The sequence below is a fragment of the Mus caroli genome, chromosome 2 (genome assembly GCF_900094665.2).
Source record: "Mus caroli chromosome 2, CAROLI_EIJ_v1.1, whole genome shotgun sequence".
In the NCBI taxonomy this organism is placed as follows: Eukaryota; Metazoa; Chordata; class Mammalia; order Rodentia; family Muridae; genus Mus; species Mus caroli.
In genome coordinates this window covers 22,711,439-22,728,844 of record NC_034571.1, presented here as the reverse complement: position 1 = coordinate 22,728,844, position 17,406 = coordinate 22,711,439, and the positions used below count along the sequence as shown (strand labels likewise).

The 17,406-nt window shown below is 46.3% G+C and overlaps 1 protein-coding gene across 3 annotated transcripts in view; it reads left to right on the top strand.

The window, feature by feature from the left end:
• The window catches only part of Abo (ABO, alpha 1-3-N-acetylgalactosaminyltransferase and alpha 1-3-galactosyltransferase), a 21,735-nt gene extending 10,370 nt beyond the window's left edge, over nt 1-11,365 (top strand). For 2 of the 3 annotated variants that reach the window (XM_029469075.1, XM_021156142.2), the window contains exons 2-6: nt 5,045-5,114; nt 5,708-5,764; nt 7,167-7,202; nt 7,677-7,811; nt 9,893-11,363. In XM_029469075.1, the coding sequence (XP_029324935.1) occupies nt 5,045-5,114; nt 5,708-5,764; nt 7,167-7,202; nt 7,677-7,811; nt 9,893-10,580 (986 nt within the window). In that variant the 3' untranslated portion in view covers nt 10,581-11,363. Of the gene's footprint in view, nt 1-5,044; nt 5,115-5,707; nt 5,765-7,166; nt 7,203-7,676; nt 7,812-9,892 lie in introns of all 3 variants that reach the window. The other variant, XM_029469072.1, reaches the window with a different exon arrangement.
• The last annotated feature ends 6,041 nt before the right edge of the window (nt 11,366-17,406 follow it).

Genomic DNA, 17,406 nt, shown 5'->3' with positions numbered 1-17,406 from the left:
GTGATTTTGGGGTGTCGCCTCTCCTGAGTCAGAACGTGGGGGAGTCCTCACGTTGTGGGTCTTTCAGAATTAGTGACTGATACTTGGTAATAATTCAAGAAAACCACACAAGAGCAGCAAAGCCCTTGTTAATCTGTAACTCACAGAGACCCACACCCAGCTGTGACTAGTTTTGATTTGTGCTTTCCTAAGAGTAAGCATTTGTATTCCTTTGGTAAAATGCCTAGTAACCTCTTTTTGCCTTTTAAAGGAATTAAGCTTTCCCCTGTTGTATTTCCTCAGTTTTGAGAATTCTTCATCTATCCTTTGAGACAAGACTGTGTAGTCCTGGCTGTTCTGGAACTTAAGTTCTGTGCTACTACAAACTCACAGAGATCTTTATACTTCTGCCACCCGAGTTCTGGAATTAAAGGCCTGTGCCAACATGCCTAGCTCTTCCTATAATCTTAATGGACACAAAGTATGGATGAAAGCAGATATATCACAAGAAATTTCCCCTTCCCTCCTAGCATATCTTGTTCCTGGAGGCTAGATGTTCAAAGCCCTTATTTATTTATTTTTTTAGATATCTTTTTAAAAAAAGATTTATTTATTATTATATGTAAGTACACTGTAGCTGTCTTCAGACACTCCAGAAGAGGGAGTCAGATCTCGTTACGGATGGTTATGAGCCACCATGTGGTTGCTGGGATTTGAACTCTGGACCTTTGGAAGAGCAGTCGAGTACACTGAGCCATCTCTCCAGCCCTTCAAAGCCCTTATTGATTGAAGTTATCTCCCGTTTCTGATTATGCATCTGGGATCACGTCTGGGATGTCTTGGCTTCAATCACTGTCACAGAGACTTGAGTTTTCTTCTGAGCATTTCCTATTGGCATTGGTGCTGCTCTTACATTTAGAGTTTAGTCATTTATCTTTCATAAACTTTTTTGTTTGTTTTTGTTATTCCAGGGAGGTTTCTTTGTATAGTCCTGGAACTCACTTTATACACCAGGCTATCTTCGAACTCAGAGACCCATCTGTCTCTGCCTCTTGAGTGCTGGGAATAAAGGTGTGCGCCACCACTACCTGGTTCATTTTTCAGCTACCATTTCCTGATTTTTATTAATGTTTTCAAAGAATTAATGTTGGGGTTTTTGATTATGTCTTTGTTTTTTTTCTGGCTCGCTAAAGTTTGTTCTCATTTTTATTGTGTGTTTCCTTCAATTTGGGTATAATATTCTTCCTTTTCTGTTCGTGGTGGCATCAGAAGGGAGCTTAGCTGTTCACTGCAGACTTCTGTTTTCTTAATCTGGAGTCTTGTCCCTCCCAGGCCTTTAGCTTGACTGTAGCCGCTCACCTCCATTTTTATTTTGTCTATGTCTATTTCCTCTTTGTTAATTTTGCCATACATGTTTATCTATGGTTTCAGGGCCATGAATGTACATTTATATATGTTACAGTGTGTCACCACTTTTTTTCAAATCAACAAGAAAGAATATCCCTCTGCCTTAAGTGAAACTGTACACCTGCTGTTCATTTTCTGAGTTTCTTTTCCTCAGGCTCCCGACTGCTGCTGTTCCCGTTCTGTGCTGTGGCCTCAGTTTCCCCTGATCCTTTGTACTTGTGTTTTCATGTCTCATTTCTTTACGTGTGACAGGCTCAGCGACAAAGTCAGCGGAACAAGGTTTCATGAACCAAAGTCAATGCCTAAATTGGTTTTTATTAGCATAATACTTTTAAGACTTCATTAAACATCAAAATAAAAATAATGTCATTTTCAGTGACATCTGGAAACAAGAGTGCTTTAGGGACAAACTTACCCAATTTGCACTAATGTCTATAATAGTTAAATATTGGTTACAGAACTGAATCCTAGCACCACATGCAGAGGTGGGAAGATCTGATGTTGCTAAGCTGCCTTCTGCCTAGGCTGGTGGTTGGAGCATGCATAACACCAAGCAAGACTCCAGGGGGAGTTTTTATAGAAATCAACAAACGGACTTTAAACTTTATATGAAGATTCAAAGGTTCCAAAGTAGACAGATATTCAAAGGTTCCAAAAGATTTTGAAAAACAAAAGCACAGCTGGAGGAATGGTCTTCCCACCCCCAAGGTGTATTACACAGCCACAGCTGTCAGTGCAGGTTGGAGTCGGGTTGACCACAGCTCCATCGACTGGATGCACAGTCCAGTCTTAGACCCACATGCTAGTCAAGTGGTTAAAGACTTAGTTTTATTATTTTAAAATATGTGAATGCATATGTGTCTGTTTGTGGTTATGTGCGCAGGTACCTGTGGAGACCAGAGGTCAGTGGGCCCTCTTGGAGCTAGAATTACGGGAGACTGTTGACCACCTAATGGGGTGTTGAGAATTGAACTTGGCTTCTCTGCTGTGCGATGTGCTCTCTGAACTGCTGAGCAGTCTCATCAGCTTGATTGCTTAGAGAAAATAATTTGTCTTATTTTAGATTTACTTTTTATTGTCTGAGGGTTTCATACATGTACATACGTATTTTGATCAAATCCCTGGGGCTCGTCCTCTGTTCTTCTCCTGCTGCCTGCAGCCACATTCCACACAAGATTCCACACGAGTGTGCTTCTTTTCAAACTCATTTAGTCCACTTAGTACTGCCTGTATGTGCTTGGATGTAGGGTCATCTATGGGGGCATGAGCAGCTTCTCAGGTGTTGTCTTCCTTCCCTGGCAGCTGTGAGTGACCAATGGCTCCTTAGATAGAGGTGGGACTTCATGAGCCCTTCACCTCCCATGCTGGGATTTTCAGTCTGTGGCTTTTTAAGAAAGGTGTGTGTATGCATGAGTGTGAGTGCATGCGTGGATGCGGGTGTGTGTGTGTGTGTGTGTTTGTGTGCACGCGTGTGCACGTGATTGTGAGTACCAGTGCAAGGCATCAGGTGTCCTTCTTTATCACGCTCTACCAATGCCCTTGAGGTAGGGCGTCTCTGATCCTGAGGCGCAGTTTTCTCAGGTAGGCTGGAAGACAACAAACCCCAGTGATCCTCCAAGGGTTCACATGACCTTGTGGTGAGTCTCCAGAGCATCATGCTATCTAAGCAGGCAGACAAGAGGCATGTGTGTCTTGCGCCTCCTGTGTAGGGAGGCACAGACAGCAAAAGGGGATTGTTCAAAGTTTATCAAACTATAACTAAAATGGGCACATGTTATTAGATAGAAATTATACCCCAAAGGAGTTTTGCTGTTGTTGTTGTTGTTTTGCTGCTGCTGGTGGCCCACATCTTTAATCCCACCACCCCAGCACTCAGGAGGCAGAGGCAGATCGATCTGTTTGAGACAGAGAAGCCCTGTCTCAACCAAGGAAAAAGTTTTTTTTCATCTTTTATTTTTATTTTATGTGTATGTATGTTTTGTCTGCATATATAGCTGCGTACCATGTGTATCTAGTGCCTGTGGAGGCCAGAAGAGGGCATTGGATACCTTGGGACTGGTAGTAATGATAGTTGTGGGCTGACAGGTGGATATTGAACCTTTGTCCTCTGGAAGAGCAGTCTGTGCGCTTAACTGTTGAGCCATCTCTTCAATCCAAAAATTAAAAGGAGCAACTATTTCAAGATTGGACTAATACTACTGTCAGTTAGATTTCTGTATAGCTAACACAGTAACTGTACAAGGGGGTGGGCAGAACATAATGAGAACAAATACAGCTTAAATGTTGCTTTCTCATTATATGATTCTAGCATCTTTTAGAAATCAGCTGGTCCATTGTGGGGAGATTTGGAGACATGGAGAAAAAACATAAGAAGTGAGACATGTGGTGGTGCACACCTTTAATCCCAGCACTCGGGAGGCAGAGGCAGGCAGATTTCTGAGTTCGAGGCCAGCCTGGTCTACAAAGTGAGTTCCAGGACAGCCAGGGCTACACAGAGAAACTCTGTCTCGAAAAACCAAAAAAAAAAAAAAAAAGAAGTGAGACATGGGATGGCCCAGGGGTAAAAGGTCTTTGTTGCCAAATGTGATGGCATGGAGTCAATCCCTAGAACCCACATCATAAAAGGAGAAATATGACCCCCACAACTTGACTTCTGACCTTTATGTGCTCTGTTTCATTCACAGGTGCACACACATACAACTAAATAAATACATAAAATGATAAATATAAATTGCCACATCAGGTAGGTGAAAAGGGCAAGTTACTGGCTGGGACAGGGAGAGGTAAGCATTTTTAGACATAAGCCTTAAAACATGTGAGTGTTGGTGTGCTTGTGACAGTCGGAGGACATTCATGGGTATCCATCTTTGCCTTTTCCTTGTCTGAGGCAGGGTCTCTTCTGTTCCTCCTCACTGTCTATGCCAGGCTATCTGGCCTGTGAGCTTTCATGAGTTTTGCCATTTTCCTCTCCCACCTCATCAATGGGATTACCTGATGTCTGGTTTTTACATAGGCTCTGGGGATATGAACTGAGGTCCTCATGCTTGTATGGCTGTGGTAAAAACCACCCACTGAGCTTTCTCCAGAGCTGGCATATGAGACGATTTACACAGATGTCTTTTAGGAAGATTTGGATTTGATGATGAGAACGCATAACTTGGAGAGACATCAAAGTCATCTGAAGTATTGGGGGCATAGGTCAGTGGTGGGACACTTACCTAGTACACATCACCTCTGGGTTTCAACCTTCACATGAGAAAATTTCACTGCCAAAGATGAGTTGCTGTCTCTGTGGATGTAAGCATATGGGGCCAGAGGGGGAGCGGGTCCCAGCCCCCTGTGAGCCAGCAGTGAGCCCAAGGTATTCATTTTGACTTATTTCAGTTTACAATAGGAGGGTTGCTCAGGGGCATGAGGATGTGAGGCCCAAGTGGACCCCGAAGATTTAGGGGAGCAGCTGGAGTCATGAGTTGGAAAAGAACAACCTTCTTTTCCCTCTGTGTGCTCAGTGGGGCTGGAGCTCCAGCTCCGCTTGGGACTGCCTGTGAAAGAGTGGCTGCAGGGCACAGGATGACCTCTGAATCTCAGGCCAGTTCTGGAGGGAAGTCAGGCCTAAGAAGCCAATGAGTAACTGGATCCTGTGCTGCTGTTTTTTCAGGAAGACCGAAATGCAACTTCCTTCACCTTGGAATCCTTCCCTTCGTAGTGTTTGTCTTAGTCTTCTTTGGGTAAGAACCCAGGCTGATGAGAAACGACTGGGGCCCGAGCTGTGTGCATCCTTACTAGCACAGCAATGATGAGGGTGCTCTTGCCTCAGCACCCGCAGAGGCACGAACAGCTTTTGCTTGATTCCACAAAAGGGGGCTGGGACTGGATACCCAGTCATTTGGCTCTAGCTGTGAGGGTGGGCCTGGGAAAGGAGAGGAGGGCAGGATTGGGGGTGGTGGATTTCAGTTCTCTCTCAATGCAAATGGTCTGTGAGCCCCCAGAGAGCAAGACACTGTCATGCCTACCAGAGCTTCTGTAGACACAGCCAGGAAATACTCTTTGATACAGTCTTGGGTTGTAGGTACCTGGCATGGAGTAGGGGCTGTCTGCAGTGTCTACAGTTGTCTGCATGCAGCCCTTGTTCCCAGGGCACTTCCTCTTTGCCATCTTTTCCAGTGGGGTGAACATTCTTAGTTCTGTTACCTGAGCCTGCAGCTCCACTGGGATCTGAGCTCACTGTGCTGGATTCAGTGGTGCATTTGGAGGGAGGGACAGATAGCTGATGTCAGGTCTGTGTCCTGAACAGCTACCCCTGTGTACATCCTTCCTACAGCTACCTGTTCCTGAGCTTCAGAAGCCAGAACTTGGGTCACCCAGGAGCTGTGACTAGGTGAGTGGGCATTGAGAGACAGACAGAGACAAAGATGGAAAGGGAGAGAGAGAGGGAGAGGGAGAGGGAGAGAGAGGTGTGTCATGTTTGTATGTATGTGTCATATGTGTGATCGTGTGTAGGGGGGTAGATTACTGTCTGAACAGACATTTTGCTGCAAGCTGCCTTGTGGCCTTGTGGCCACCTCCTGATTGGATAACTCTAGACCTTCTCTATGCTGCCCAGAGCAGCTTCTGCTGCCCCCTGCTGTCTTTAATGGGCATATGTATTCTTCTCTGGCTTCAGCCTCATCCTCCCTATGTACCTACCTACCTGGGCAGCTCCAAGAATGGCTTCTGCTCCCCACCCACCTCTCCAGCAGTCTGCTGAGTGAAATATTAGTCTTTGGCCTTCTATGACCAAACCCAAGTTGGAGACCCTCTCCATCCCTACCGTTTCCAGATCCTGTTAGGCTGTCTTTTGGGAAGGCATCCCCTGACTTTGCCTGCTTTCCTGAGCCTTCTGTGGCCTTGCACCAGCTACATGCTTGTCTGTCTTAACCCTACTTTCCTTCTAGTAGCGAATAATCCTTTAGAACAGAAGGTAGGAGGCTTTCTGAGATTGGATCCAACCTGTTGACACTTTCCAGCAGCCGGTCCCTCTGTGTTCCCTCACAAGCCATGCATGCTGTTGGACTGGAGCTCTGACCTTGTTTTTTGTCTATGCTGTGCTTCTCAGTAGACTACATGGCCTCCCAAGCACTCTTTGTTGCTGTCCTCACCAGTTCACTCTTGTGTCAGCTTTACACTGCTGCAAAGCACTCACCTTCATTTCTGTTGGGAGACAGTCACATCTTTTATGGCTATGTCTCTAGAGGTCTCTGGTTTTAAGTGTAGGAGTGTGTTGCATGCTTTTATGTTTGTGTACCACACTCATGCCAGTGCCCAAAGAGGTCAGAAAAGGGCCTGAGGTCCTCTGGAACTGGGGTCATAGACTGTTGTAGGTCTCCATGCTATCATTGGGAACTGAACTCAGGGTCTTTGCAAGAGTAGCCAGGGCTCTTACTGCCGATCGTCATTCCAGCCCTGCTCTCTGGTTCGCACACCATCATAGGGCATGCATCTTGCTAGCAGAAGTGGCTCTTGTCCCTTGGGGATTGGCATCTTTTGTGGGGACAGCTTGTGAATTGAAGTAGTCCTTAGATTTCCCAGTCTTAACCAGGGCTGGGTGTGGGCATGTGTCTCGTGTCAAGCAAGACTGTGATCTTCCTGCTTTGGTTTATCCTTGGATCCCAGGATCATGGGAAGACAGGGTGGCTTGCTTTCCACTGCTCATGAAGGTCTGTTTGTCTGGTGCATGACTGCCAGTGATGTGCATCCAATGACTTTTCTGTCAACTTGAGTTCTGGTGTTTTCTTTTTCAGGAATGTCTATCTGCAGCCAAGGGTGCTAAAACCCACGTGAGTAGATTTAGTCACTGCGTGTATAGTGTAAGAGTCCTAAAGCACTAACGGGTGATTTGCTTCCCTGGGGGAATAGTTCAGTAGCAACCCTGAAAGCCCAAGTTAGTCTAAGGAAAAAACTAAACTCAGGAGAAACCAAAGACCTGACCTTGCTTCACCAACCGTTTTAGAGGTGTCTGCTTCAGGTCTGGGGCCCAGAGCATCTTCTGTCTCTTCGTTCACATTTGGGCTTCTGCTCCTTATTTTGGTTTCTATCATCAGGGAGTTTTAGAGATGTGGAGGGTACAGTTGTAGTAACCCAGTTGCTTTTATGGCTGGGGTTGGGGATAGTCAGTAAGAATTGCTGCTGGTTGATAGAACCCCATTCTGGGAGGGTGACCAGCCTTGGGAGAAGCTGAAGGTTGGGAATCTGAGAAGGGTTCCTGTAGGCATGTTTGGTCATGCATTGCTGGTGGCTCTCTCCTCATGTAGTAGGGAAGATGTTCTTGTCTTGACTCCTTGGCTGGCGCCCATCATCTGGGAGGGGACCTTCAACATCGACATATTGAATGAGCAGTTCAGGATTCGGAATACCACGATTGGACTGACTGTGTTTGCTATCAAAAAGTAAGCAGTGGGGACTGGAGAGATGGCTAGTGGGTAAAACACTTGCTTGAGGGACATGAAGACATGAGTTTTATTCCTAACACCCATGGAAAAGCTGGGAATGGTGGCATGACCTGTAATCTCAACCCCGTGGGTAGAGGGGAGAGGCATGTGGATCCAGCCCACTTGTTGGACAGTCTAGCCAAACTGTGAGCTTTAGAGTCAATGAAGGGACCCTGTCTGAAGAACAAATAAAATGAATGATAAAAGATACCCCAAACCAACTTCTGGCCTTTACATACACACAGGCAAGTAAACATGAATATATACAATATACGTGCACACCCCCTCACATATGCACACACAGTGATCAAGTGGAGGCACAGGCATACCAAGCTCCATGCTTGTATTTAGGTTGAATTGAGGGAGGGACTTGTTCACTCTGCTACCTTCCTGAGCTCTGGTGGGCTCACAGGTGAATGAACCCAGCCCTGCTTTCTCCCAGAGCCTCAGGGCAGCTGCCCTTCCAACTGTGCTCTCAGCCAGGTGACATTTGCATCTGTCAGCACTCACTTCAGCTTGGTCTCTTCATCCCTAGAGCTGGCAGGAAGGAACAGGATGCCAGCAGAGCTGTCATCTGTGGCCACTGATGTGCCCTCAGATGCAGGACAAGGTGGACATCAAGGTTTGAGTGGAACATTTAGCCTTAGCCCTGGGGACAGCAGGTATTAATAGACCTGTGAAGCCCTGGGACTCTGGGTCAGGCTGCCTTTAGGCCACAGGCAAGAAATGTGCCCTGTGGGAGCCTGTGGGAAGCAGGACAGGGTAACATGATAGTGTGGAAGGCTGTGAATGCTGAGAGAAGCCATCTGTGCTGCTGGCACATGTGAAGAGCATTGTGCCTTCCTGGCTGAGGTCCAAGGATAGTTCTGAGGCCTTTGAACCAAGCAGACTTGAGAGATGTTTGGGGCTTAGTTGGAGGGATCTTAGGCACCTTGAGAATGTCTGCAGCTCCTAGGGACAAAGGACTTTACAGTAAGAAGACACAAACACTACCTTGTTTGGGTGAGGCTGGGCACATCAGCAAGAACCCTGCCAGGTGTGGGTAGCTGCTTTGTCTGTGGAAAGAAGGCCTCTGAGGGGACTAGCAGGGAACCCCATGGTCACCTTTATGCAGGGAAAACTGCCACTTGCTTGTTTCTGACATTTAAGTGGGGGCTTTGCACATTTGCCAGGTGATGGGGAGCCCTGTTTCTATGGTGGGGACACATGGCCCTGGGGGTAATCCAGGGAGGGGCAGCCATCTGAATCAGGTAAAATCTTGGGCTGGGAGATGACTTAGAACCTGGGTTCTAAGGCTTTTGTCCTTGGACCTGAGGGTTTGTTTTAGGCTTGCCCTTGTTTCTAGGGTGCCTTTTACCCCTGCACCCTGTGAGACCAGTTCTTGTTCTGGGGCAGTTCATGGGGGGTGACTCTTAAGAATATACATGAGTTCCTGTGTGCCTTTTCTCAAGACACTGTAAGTCTTCTGAGGGGGAAGTCTGGGATATAGAGACCCATTGCTTTCCTGAGACAGGGCCCTGCAGCATGCCACAAGGGAGGGGTGCAGGTTCCAGGCCCTTAAGGATCCATTCAGTTCCACTAGGGTTTAAAAGTGGGGTTCTATGAGCAGAGGCTCTGCTCAGGTCAGTGCAAGTATATGAAGTGTGGAATGTACTGGGATGAAGCTGTCATTTTTTGGAGGGTGTATGTGACAGACTCATGGAGAGGTGGCCTGCTAGAGTTGCCAAGACAACAGATACCTGTGGCAGATATGCCTGGAACTCCAGTTGAGGAGTTAGCCCTGCTGCCTGGTTGAAAGCTCCCAGGCTTCTGGCTCAGTGTTCCTTGCTAAGATGGGCTGCTGGTGTTGCAGCCTTCTGCAGCAAATGAGGGTAAGGTGAGGTACAGCCTTGTAGACTGGTTAGGACAGCAGTCTTACCAGGACAGGGGAGGGCTCTAGCCTCCAGGTAGCTATGGTTTCTGCAACCTGGGCCTATGCCCTGGTAAGTCTTGTTCTAGCTGTGTTAAACCTCTCCATACCCCGTTGTCCTCTCTCACAGGTATGTAGTGTTCCTTAAGCGGTTCCTTGAGACTGCAGAACAACACTTCATGGTGGGACACAAGGTCATCTACTATGTCTTCACTGACCATCCAGCTGATGTGCCACAGGTGATCCTGGGTGCAGGACGGCAACTGGTGGTGCTAACTGTGCGCAACTATACTCGATGGCAGGATGTGTCCATGCACAGGATGGAGATGATCAGCTACTTCTCAGAGCAACGCTTTCTCCGTGAGGTGGATTACCTGGTGTGTGCAGATGTGGACATGAAGTTCAGTGACCATGTGGGAGTGGAGATTCTCTCAACATTCTTTGGCACCCTGCACCCTGGCTTCTACAGTAAGAGCCGAGAGGCCTTTACCTATGAGCGCCGGCCACAGTCCCAGGCCTACATCCCCTGGGACAAGGGTGACTTTTACTACGGGGGAGCCTTCTTTGGGGGCTCAGTGCTAGAAGTGTACCATACCACCAAGGCCTGCCATGAAGCTATGGTGGAGGACAAGGCCAACGGCATTGAGCCTGTGTGGCATGATGAGAGCTATTTGAACAAATACCTGCTTTACCATAAGCCTACAAAGGTGCTATCCCCAGAGTATTTGTGGGACCAGCACATGCTGGGCTGGCCCCCCATCATGAAGAAGCTGAGATATGTGGCTGTGTACAAGGACCATCAGGCAATCAGAAACTAATAGCTAAATTCCTATTGGAGAGGACAGGCTGATAGCCAGTGGCACTCTGGGCTGAGACGAAACTGAAAGGATTTGAGAGACAATTGTCACCCACTGTCCCACCTCAGAGTCCAGCAGGCCCAGTATCACTTGGCTTACCACACACTTGAGCCCTGGAGTGGCAACCACCTTCAGCTCCACTGTGTGTCCCTAAGCTCTTTTTACTGAGTGACATGGTAAATGGAGCTTTCAGAACATGAAAAAATTCTTGTCATATAGTTAACTGGGGGCATGTGCATCCTCACTCAGGCTTGCCCCTTCCTGTGCTGGGAGGCTGACGGAGGACCAGGCAGGAGGGCAGGAAGCGTCAGCCTGCAGTCCACAGAGGGGCATAGCTTACTTGGGGCAGATCAGCACCCTGTGCCCATAACCTCTGCTCATTTTTTGTTTATTTGGGAATATATAGCTATCCATTCTAGGGAATAAATAAATTTCTAGGAAGTATAGGAAGTTTTTAGTTTCCCCCCTTTTGTTTTGAGGTATTTGGGATTGAACCCAGTGTCTCGTGAATGCTACTCAGGCACGCCACCACGGAGGTGCATTCCCTCAAGACTCTATCTTAGAGACACATACTGACTGAACTTGATGAGTGCTACATCTACTATATTTTTATTGATACAGTCTCTAGTAGTTCAAGCTGGTTTCAGCCTTACTATGATGGCCTTGTGCTCCTGATCTTGCCTCTGCCTCTGCCTCTTGTCGCCTCTGATTCCTACCAGCAGAAAAGAGCGATGACACAGCGTTCTTCTCAAAGCCGTTTATTCAGGAACCTTTCAACATGCGTGCAGGAAAAATCTCTCTCATCCCCAATCACAATCCCTTATATAACCCCTCTACCACGCCCCATCAGCCCAGTCCACGTAACAGCAGTCCATTGGCCAGGATCATCACTTGTCATATGGTCCGATCTTGCATCATGGTGCACCTGCACAGTTCACCCAGTGGACGTGGCTTAATCAGGGTGTATGAGTAAGTCAGGTGCAAGTCATGAGACTTCGCTGCAGTCCCAGGCGCCATTTTGGGACTGCTGCCACACCCGCTCCTCACATCTCCCCCTTCTTTACTTATTGGCAGAGAGAATGCCTGTCTTAGGTTGCCCCTTGCGGCAATGCCCCTTACCCGTCATTGGGAGACAAACAGCGTTGGTTTGATCCCTGTCTTAGGTTGGTGACACGCCCAGGGAGTCTTACCCATCATTGACTACTTCTCTAGCATGCCAAGCCACACTTGAGGAGATTATCCTGTTTCCACTGTCGCAAAAGCCTGTATCATCAAGGCTTGGGCTCTGTGCTGATGACGCTGCATGCAGCAGATGCACCAGAAGGCCAGGACGCCGATGAGAATTGGGCACATGGCAAATCCACCAATACCAGCCCACTCTTTCAGGTGGGAGACTGCTGTGGTGATCCAGCTGGTCAATCCCTCAGCCATGGACAAGTCGACACGAATGGAATTAATATAGATGATGGATTGTCTCAATAAGGGATATGGCCACAGCTGTGGCTGCGGTGGTAGAAATTGCTATAGCAGTGACAATGGCCGCAATGATGCCAAAAATCCCTTTTAGGTCTGAACAAAGTCATAGTAGAAGGAGCTTGAACAGGCCAGGGTACAAAACGAGGCATCCTAGTAACAACAGCTAAATGATATTCAGATGCATTCCAGCACATACTATAATAACAAATATCACTACTACAATTAACAACATTATTCTCATAAACAAACAGGAGTAGCCTGAAAAGAAACATTCCTCCCTCCAGTAAATTGAAATACCGAAGACTCAAACACACTAGAACCATTCCAATAAAAACTTGCATTGCCCCAGGCCCCTCCCGCCACCATGCTTAAGGGGGAAAGATCAGTGCAACTACCATTCACCCCACATAACACTAGCTCCTACTTGAGCTGGATTTTTGATATGTCCAATTATACCCTGAAAAGGAACTATTATGGGCTGTCTTCACTTCCCAAGCTACTTTTCCAAGATGGAAGGGAATCACGAACACCCCTACAAAAGGGGGCCCATCTAGATTGGGAGGGTATAGTGCCATTGCCCTTGGATATACTGGCAGGCCACACCCCTTGAATCCAGGTAGCATTAGCTTCAGTAGAACTCTTTTTTTTTTTTTTTTTGGTTTTTCGAGACAGGGCTTCTCTGTATAGCCCTGGCTGTCCTGGAACTCACTTTGTAGACCAGGCTGGCCTTAAACTCAGAAANCCGCCTGCCTCTGCCTCCCAAGTGCTGGGATTAAAGGCGTGCGCCACCACACCCGGCTTCAGTAGAACTCTTTTTTTTTTTAAAGATTTATTTATTTATTTATTTATTTATTATATGTGTGTACACTGTAGCTGTCTTCAGACACTCCAGAAGAGGGCATCAATTTTTGTTACAGATGGTTGTGAGCCACCATGTGGTTGCTGGGATTTGAACTCAGGACCTTTGGAAGAGCAGTCGGCGCTCTTAACCACTGAGCCATCTCACCAGCCCTCATTAGAACTCTTAACTGGCATATCAAACCCTGCTGCAGTCTATTATACACAATCACTCATCTGTGAAATATTTTGAATCATCTGAAAACACAACAATCCCTTTAGCTGAGGTTGCATAGATTCCTGCACTGGAGCTATCTCTCCATCCCATGGTAAAAAAGGCAATTGTAGCGAAGCATTAAATGTAAAGAATCGAGGAAACACTTGCGCCGAATGCGTCAATGGCATGGGTTTCGGGAACACAGACATAATTCCCCAACGTAGCTCTTTGGTTCTCACTAGAGGGAGCATTCCCAGCCACAGGAATATCCACGTCCTCATCGTTCTGCTTGTTTTGAATTGCTCTGGTCAGCCATTCTGGGACCCACAGCAGTTGTTGGTGATCCTGGGAAACACACAAACAGACCCTCTTGCCCAAACCAACATTGGGTCAGGGCCCTTCCAACAACCAGTCAAGACATCCTTCCACATGACCATGCCTTTTGGAGAAATATCAGGATTAATGTGTCGCTCAGCTGCAACATGCCCTTGTTTATCTTCATTCAAAAAATTCAAAGTAAATAAGGCAATGGCTAATCTCTCTCTTGGTGTGGACCCAGCAGGGGCAATTCCCCCCTTTTGTTTAATGAAACATTCTTTTAAAGTACAATGGGCTTGTTCAATAATGCGTTGGCCCTGAGGGTTGTATGGCAACCCATGCACCAGACTGACGCCCATCATCTTGCAAAAGGAAACAAAACAGGCTGAAGTATAGGCTGGTCCATTATCAGTCTTTAGTTCTTTAGGCTGTCCCCAGGCACCCCAAGCCTCAAAACAATGAGCAATGACCTGGCGTGCTTTCTTGCCTGTCTGTAAGGAGGCAAAAATAATGCCAGAGGCTGTATCTATGGAAACATGAATATATTTTAATTTTCCAAATTCAAGAAAATGGGTAACATCCATTTGCCACAAATGTAGGGGGCGCAATCCCCGGGGGTTAACCCCCACACTGACTTGAGGCAATAAAGGGGCACAGGTTTTGCATGCCTTCACGATCTCTCTTGCCTCTGCTTGAGAAATTTTAAATCGTGATGACAAAGTCTTTGAATTAACATGAAATTGTGCATGAACATCATGTGCCAAATCAATAGATGAGGCCATTAAAAAGGCCGTGCATTTTCTGGAAGCTTTATCAACTATATCATTCCCTTCTGCAAGGGGTCCTGGAAATCTAGTATGAGCACAAATATGTTGAATAAAAAAAGGTGAATGCTGATTCAAAATAATTCTTTGCAACTTAATAACTAATTCTCCAATGATAGATCTCAAATTTATTTTGCCTACTATCTCCAAACACTGCATCATATTTACAACATACTGGCTATCAGAAATCAAATTAAAGGGACCTGGAATTAATTCAAATACTTTAATCACAATTTTCAACTCAATGACTTGTGGAGATGCAGGGGGAAACTGAATGGTAACTGGGGATGATCCTGTTATTAAATAGGCTCCATGTCCTGTTTTAGAACCATCTGTAAAAACAGGAGCATCTGGCAATGGATCTCTAGCAGTAATACGAGGAAAGATTACTGGATGTAATTTAACCAACTGTAATATTGGATCCTTGGGGTAATGATTATCTATAAGGCCTTGAAAACTATACCTCAAAATAGCCCAATTATCCTCTGGCTGTTAACACTTCAATTTGCTTAGCATTATACAGTACTATTAGTCTTTCAGGTGCAATTCCAAATAACTGCATGCTTTGCTGTATACCAATCAGAGCCAGCTGAGCTACTGAGGCAGGATAATAAACAAGTGTCTTGGCTGGGGAGATTTTTGGGTGTATCCATAACAGGGGAGCTCCCTGCCATAAAACCCCAGTGGGTTGCGACTCTGTTTGCAGTACGCACAAGATAAACTCTTTGGACTCATCTTGGCATTTCAAAGCAGCACTCTGAATACGCTGTTCTACTAACAACAAAGCCTTCCTGGAAGCATCAGTAAGATATCTGGGAGAATTTAAATCTGTATTGCCTGGTAAGATATCATATAATGGCTGTAATTGTTTATTGGTCAAAGAGAGATAGGGTTGGACTCATTGAATATCTTCCAGTAACTTTTGAAAATCATTCAGGGTGCATAATCCATCTGTGTGAAACTGAGGGGACACATATTTTGGCGTAATTTTTGTTCCTAAACAATTCACTACAACATCCTTTTGCATGGGGCCACTACTAAATTCTGTTCCTTCAACTGTGTTACCACAAAGCTATAAGCTTCATCAAGCAAGGCATCCCTGGGAGTGGCAAGAAGTATATCATCCATATAGTGATAACACTTCACATTTGGAAATCACTCTAGAACTCCTTTCAGAGCTGCATCAACATAGAGTTGACACATAGTGGGACTGTTCGCCATCCCTTGTGGCAGAACTGTCCACTCAAACCTTTTATCAGGTTCAGCATGATTTTGGGAGGGGACAGTAAAGGCAAATCTTACCATATCATTTGAATGCAATGGGAAAGAGAAAAAACAATCTTTAATATATAAAACTATAATGGGCCAATTTTGGGGCAAGGCCGAAGGCAATGGCAGTCCCCTCTGTACAGGCCCCATCAAGATCATTTGCTTATTTATTTCTCTCAAATCATGCAAAAGTCTCCATTTTCCTGATTTTTTTCTTTATAACAAATATTGGAGTATTCCAGGGAGATGTAGAGGGCCGAATATGTCCCAACTCCAATTGTTCTTGTACCAGCTTTTTTGCGGCTTTTAACTTTTCTGAGGGGAGTGGCCACTGAGGAACCTATACTGGATCCTCAGTCTTCCATGTAATAGGTAATGCTCCCTCAGTGGCCCCTAGGAAAAACCCAGTCTGGCCTGATTAACCGGCACTGGAGAGGTTCTACCTTGCAGAAATTGCCTTAACCCTTTTCCGGGAATATATCCCATGTCCAGCATCATGTCACAGGCCTTGCTGCCATAGCCTCCTTCATTAGTCAGAACAAAGCCCATCGGAGTTATCAAATCACGGCCCCACAGAGAGACTGGAACAGCCAACACATATGGCTGAAACTGTCCAGAATGTCTTTCCTTGTCCTTCCAATATAGGAAGCGGGAACTCATTTTGGGCATCTGAGTGTACCCGAGTCCTCTCAGAGTTTGTTCTGACTGTTGCTTAGGCCAACCAGAGGGCCAATCTATGGTACTGATGATACTATGATCAGCACCAGTGTCTAGGAGACCAAATATAGCTTTTCCTTCAATCCTGAGCTTCAATAGGGGCCAGGTATCAAGATTTAGAGAGCAAAATATATTGGAGGTCCCAGTAGAGCCAAATCCCTTGTCTCCCTGTTCTGAATCTTTGGCTGGAAATTGAGAGTGACAGCTGGGCAAAAGGAGCAATTGAGCTATTCTATCACCAGGGTAAATGGCAATGATGCCTCTAGGGGAAGATACCATAATCTTAACCCTTCCAGTAAAATCTGAATCAATTACTCCTGGATGAATTATTAATCCTTGCATGGTAACAGAGCTTCTTCCCAAAATCAGTCCCACCTTATCAGCTGGCAGAGGGCCTTTAAAGTCTGTGTCCACCAGCTGGACTCCCATGCGGGGTGTTAATACGAGTTGGCTGGTGGAACAGAGGTCGAGTCCTGCACTCTCTGTTGTTGCTCTCTGGGGTGACTCCATTGCATCGGTGGCCTCAAACTGGGCCATCCCTCGGCTACTGCCCCATATATTTGAGGGCCCTGGGGTCGGGGGTCCCTTTTCAAATTTTTTGGCCGGGCACCACCATATCCAGGAGCAAGAGGCTGTCCATGAATATCTTTAACTGACCTACACTCACTGACCCAATGATTTCCTTTTTTGCATCTAGGACATAACCCCGGGCACTTTTGGTTGCTGGTTTCTGGCACCATTCAATTGTAGTCATTGACGTTTCATGTGGCCTGGCTGTCCACATTTAAAACAGTTATTATTCTGCTGGCCACCTTTTCCTTGTGACATCTGTATGACAGCGGCAGCCAGACCAGAATTAGAAAGAGGTCCTCCTATTTCTCTGCATATTTTCATCCAGACCTCTAATCCTTTATGCTTATATGGATTAATTGCTCGCCTGCATTCTTTGGTGCACTGTTCAAAAATCAGCTGCTTCAGTAGAGGCATGGCAGCATCAGGGTCTTACAAGATGAGCCACAAAGTCAGCAAAGGGCTCTGTGGGCCCCTGAACAATCTTGGTCAGGTTCCCACTCACCTCTCCTCTATTTGGAAGAGACGCCCATGCTTTAGACCCTATGTTATTAATTTG